Source organism: Cyprinodon variegatus, unplaced genomic scaffold (genome assembly GCF_000732505.1).
Source record: "Cyprinodon variegatus isolate N-32 unplaced genomic scaffold, C_variegatus-1.0 Scaffold8, whole genome shotgun sequence".
NCBI lineage: Eukaryota > Metazoa > Chordata > Actinopteri > Cyprinodontiformes > Cyprinodontidae > Cyprinodon > Cyprinodon variegatus.
In genome coordinates, this window is record NW_015150461.1 from 2,910,627 (window position 1) to 2,914,780 (window position 4,154).

A 4,154-nucleotide genomic window follows, 5' to 3' on the forward strand; every position below is an offset into this window, starting at 1 on the left:
ATTAAATTATGTGTTCAAGTTAACATCGGACACGCTTTAAAAAAAAAAAACCTGATGTTTAGAAGTTGATTAGAGATGTTAGAATAAATCCACCAGGAGCGGAAACTGAGTCCAAAGTTCCCACACTGGAAAAATAAATCCAGAATATTAAAGAAATGCATTAAAATTGAATAAAACCATCAAGAATAATGATTAGAGGTCGGATGCGCTTTGGGAAGCAGCAACTAAAAACTACATGAATGGGAAAAGATTTGAGCAGGAATTGATCCCTGCTGTGCGTCTGCCTCTGTTAGCGCGGCGGCTAATTCATCACTTTGACTTAACAGCTTTTATATCGCGTCAGGAATTAGTCCTGCAGATGAGGCGCATCGTTTATTATTATTATATGGGCGATTAAAAGGAGAAAAAAAAGAAATAAAAAAGGATTATAAGAAGCTGCACAACTTTGATGATTTTAGTAAGAAATAAAAAATAAAAACCCACCTTTTCTTTCTCCACAAAGTCGACAAATGTGGTTCTCTCTATCTCCACCGGCTGACCCTGCCTGTCGTACAAAGCCAGGACGAAGTGGAAGAAGTTGGACTTGCGGAGGTTGGAGGGCGGCTGCTTCTCGAAGTGCGCCCGAGCGAGACCCACTCCGCTGCGGACACAAACAAATGAAAGTCAATAAAGCAAAGAAACCAGAAACAAGGAAGGCAGGGAAGAGGAAAGGAAATAATAAAATAATAAACACACGCTGCTGCTTTTTTTCCCCCAAATCTGCGTCCAAACTCAAAGGACTAATTTGCGCATTTTAATTTAATCAATTAACCACAAATCAACAAATAACATCAAGTTTTTAATTATTATGGTTTAACATATTTGCTATGTTGGTCATAATTTATAAAAGTCAGCATGATCGGCCTGCGATACATTTTCTTTTTCATCTTGAAGAATTTGATTTAAATAAATCGAAATAATTCGGACATGTTTAAAAAAAAAAAGAAAAGCTGCTAAACCAAAACCCGAAAAATAAACAAATCACTGCGAACTGAGAGTCCAAGCGCAAAAACTCACTGCTGACTTTTTCACAGCAGGAACTTTGGGCCAAAGACGCCTTAAAATGTCTGAAATCTCCAGCAGCTTTAAAACCGCGAGTTGGATTCAAGTTAAAAATAAAAAAATAAAAAAACAAGAAGTTGAGATTCCGGCGGGACGTGAGGTGATCCCACCGCCGGGTCCTCTGGGGACGCCTTCCTGGCCCCCAGTGAATCCGCCGCTCCGTCTTTAAACGCCGCATATCTGAACGCGCTTTTCCTCTCCGCGCGCCGCGGTGGAGGAGCGCAGCGCAGCGCAGCGCAGCGCTTCATCCGCCTCAAGCTCACCTCTGGGCGGCTGTGTTTGCGTCCAGCACTCCGGCGCCCTGCATCCATGTGCGAACCGCGTTCATCCCGGCCACCATGGGCTCTTCTTTCATACTACTCCCACTCCTCTGGATGCTCTCGTGGATGCCAAACATCAAAACGCACCTTCACTCCGTCTCTCTCTCTCTTTCTCTCTCTCTCCTCCTTTCCCCTCTCTTCTCTTCCTCCCCTCCTCTCCTCTCGGCGTCTCTCTTTGATAGCGCTGTCACAGGAGCAAAGTGGCGTGGGTCTATTCCACTTTCTGTTTAGATGCGCTCATTCTTCTCAAAGTAAACAAAAGATGCGACATGTGGGAAGAAAAAGGGGAGCTGTCAGCATCCAGGGTTAGCTGCTCCTCATGTCGAGGGAAGAATGGGAGGCAGCAGCTGTGAAGAGAAGCGATGAAAGAGGAGGAGGAGGTGAGGGGGGAGCGCAGGATGAGAGTGCGCGCTGAGTCGGCGACAGTCTCCCCCTCCACGGATCAAGGTACAGGTGACAAAAAGACAAAACAAAAATACAAGCAGAAAATGTCAGCTTTTGGAACAAACGGGCAAAAAAGAAAAGGAGATGAATCGGGGTTTCTTTCTGCTCCGTTTCTTTAAAAGAAAGAGAAAAAGTGCTCCTTCCTGCTCAGATGGATGAAACGGAAGATTACGCGCAATTAAGAAGGCAGTCCTGGGTATCCGCGCGGCTCCCGCTCCTGCTCGGATGATTTGCGCTCTTCTCGCTTCCCCTGAGGAATCACTTCGGACCCTCTCTGGGATGCCAAACAGGAGGAACTATAGTAGGTGAAGGAGGCGTGGTCTCTGGGAACGCCCCCCCCCTCCTGAAGTGAGTTAATGATACGGACAATCTGCTGTCCACCAACCCGACCGGAGCGCGCCCTGTCCCCGCCTCGCTCCGCGCGGCGTCCCGCCCCAGCTACTTAAAGCCCGAAGCAGCGCATGTCTCTGGGCGCGCAAGTCTTTTACTTTACAGCAACCATTCAGGACTGAATCTAAACACCAACTCATGAGGAAATCGGTTTAATCCCTGCAGCGTTCACACTGAGGGAGAAGCGGAGCAGATCCTTGGAGCGTCTTTTCACCCAAACAGCTCAGAATCCTCCACTTTAGTGAGCGATTAACTAAGGTTTCTGAGTATATTAACACATTTAAGCTTGAATTACTTATATTTTTTACATCATGCTGTAAATACTGTAAAATATATACATACTTCAAACTTAAATATTATAACTTGCGCAAAAAATCTGAGATAATCAGTACCCATACGCGTTTTGAGTAGGTTTACAGTGCCAAGGCCAATTAATTATATTAAAAATATGAATGTTTTGTTTCCTCATTTTATAAGAAAGTCTACACACTGCAAAAAGGATCTAGAAATAAGTAAGAATATCTTAAATTAAGTGTATTTACCCTTAATTCAATTAGGTAAATAAGATGTTTTGCCAATGGAATTGGTATTTTTACTCTTAAAATAAGATAATTTAATTATTTTTCTTATTTTAAATGTAAACCTTCTTATTCTGTTGGCAAAAGATCTCTCCAACCTCCTCAATTCAAGAAACAATACCCTTAATGTAAGAAATAATTACTAGATTTCAATTTTTGCAGTGCAGGATGATGAGTTAACGAACTGCTTGTTCCCACATTTAATTAAAGGTGTTCATAAATTAGATCAAATGAGGATAAACCATTTTATGCATATGATTTCTAAGAAAAACAAGAAACAAATGCAGTGTTATGTTTCTCTCAATAAGCTGTGTGGAGCAGTCCAAATGCTCAGTGAGAGTATCAACTCTGGCAGATTAGAAGCTTAAGAAAAGTTTCAGATCCTGCCAATCGCTGCACATATTTTCTTTTCCTTTCAGCCCATCCATTTGAAATCAGATCAGATGTATTCCATATAATTCATGCGAGACAGTATGTGATAAATCCAGCATAAATACGAGGATTATGGACTAAACTGTGTAAAAAAAATGTTTCCAAAGTCTAAACATCAAGCTTTGAAAGAGAGTGCTGAAAAACAAGCAGCAACATTTGCATGTTTGTTCACTGAGGTGTGATGCTGCACACTGGTTCACATGTGAGAGCATTAAAACACCAGAAAGCAGGCTGGACCTGGTTTCACTGTAAAAAAAGGAACATGAAACAATATCAAATATAAGCAAGTTAAACTATTTCAATTTTAACCGAGCATTAAATGTAAACATTAACAATGGTTCAAAACTAATCTAAACACTTGGATGAGAATTTAGTTCCTGATTTTAGCTTAGCTGACCTTTATTTTCATTCATCTTATGTGGCTTTTAAGACTGAAACCTATTTAGGTTTTATTAATAATGAATATGATCAGAATAAACCTTAAAAACTGATAAAGTGTTGGGCATGGATTCAAGATTGGTCAGTTTTAGCTAGGCTAATTTAGCTACAGCGCTAATGCTAAAGTTTATATAGCTAATACATTAATAAATGAGAAATCCCATATGTTATTATCTATAAAAGTTCATAATATGTATTAATATGTATATTAATTCTCTTTCTACCCCTTTGTGTCCTTGCTGGTTTAACTACATCGCTAATGCTAAAGCTAAAATCGCTAGCAGGCTTTCATTTTCATTAATCCAGGGACGGCTAATGCTAACAGACAAAAATTGTATATTTGTTTGGTGTTAAACACTAACTTCTGAGCATATAGTATGTTTTATTTTCATTACCACTAAAGTCAGATCATTTAACTAGATCTTTATTATAACTTTGGGCTAAACCTGGT

The 4,154-nt window shown here is 40.5% G+C and overlaps 1 protein-coding gene across 4 annotated transcripts in view; it reads right to left on the reverse strand.

The window, feature by feature from the left end:
• Positions 1-2,144, reverse strand: part of LOC107086402 (transcription factor COE1) — a 117,621-nt gene extending 115,477 nt beyond the window's left edge. For 2 of the 4 annotated variants that reach the window (XM_015377341.1, XM_015377324.1), the window contains exons 1-2: positions 1,365-2,142; positions 484-640 (exon numbers count right to left, since the gene is read on the reverse strand). In XM_015377341.1, coding sequence (XP_015232827.1) covers positions 484-640; positions 1,365-1,498 — 291 coding nt within the window. In that variant the 5' untranslated portion in view covers positions 1,499-2,142. Of the gene's footprint in view, positions 1-483; positions 641-1,364 lie in introns of all 4 variants that reach the window. The other 2 variants (XM_015377347.1, XM_015377332.1) reach the window with 2 other exon arrangements.
• Between the last annotated feature and the right edge of the window lie 2,010 nt (positions 2,145-4,154).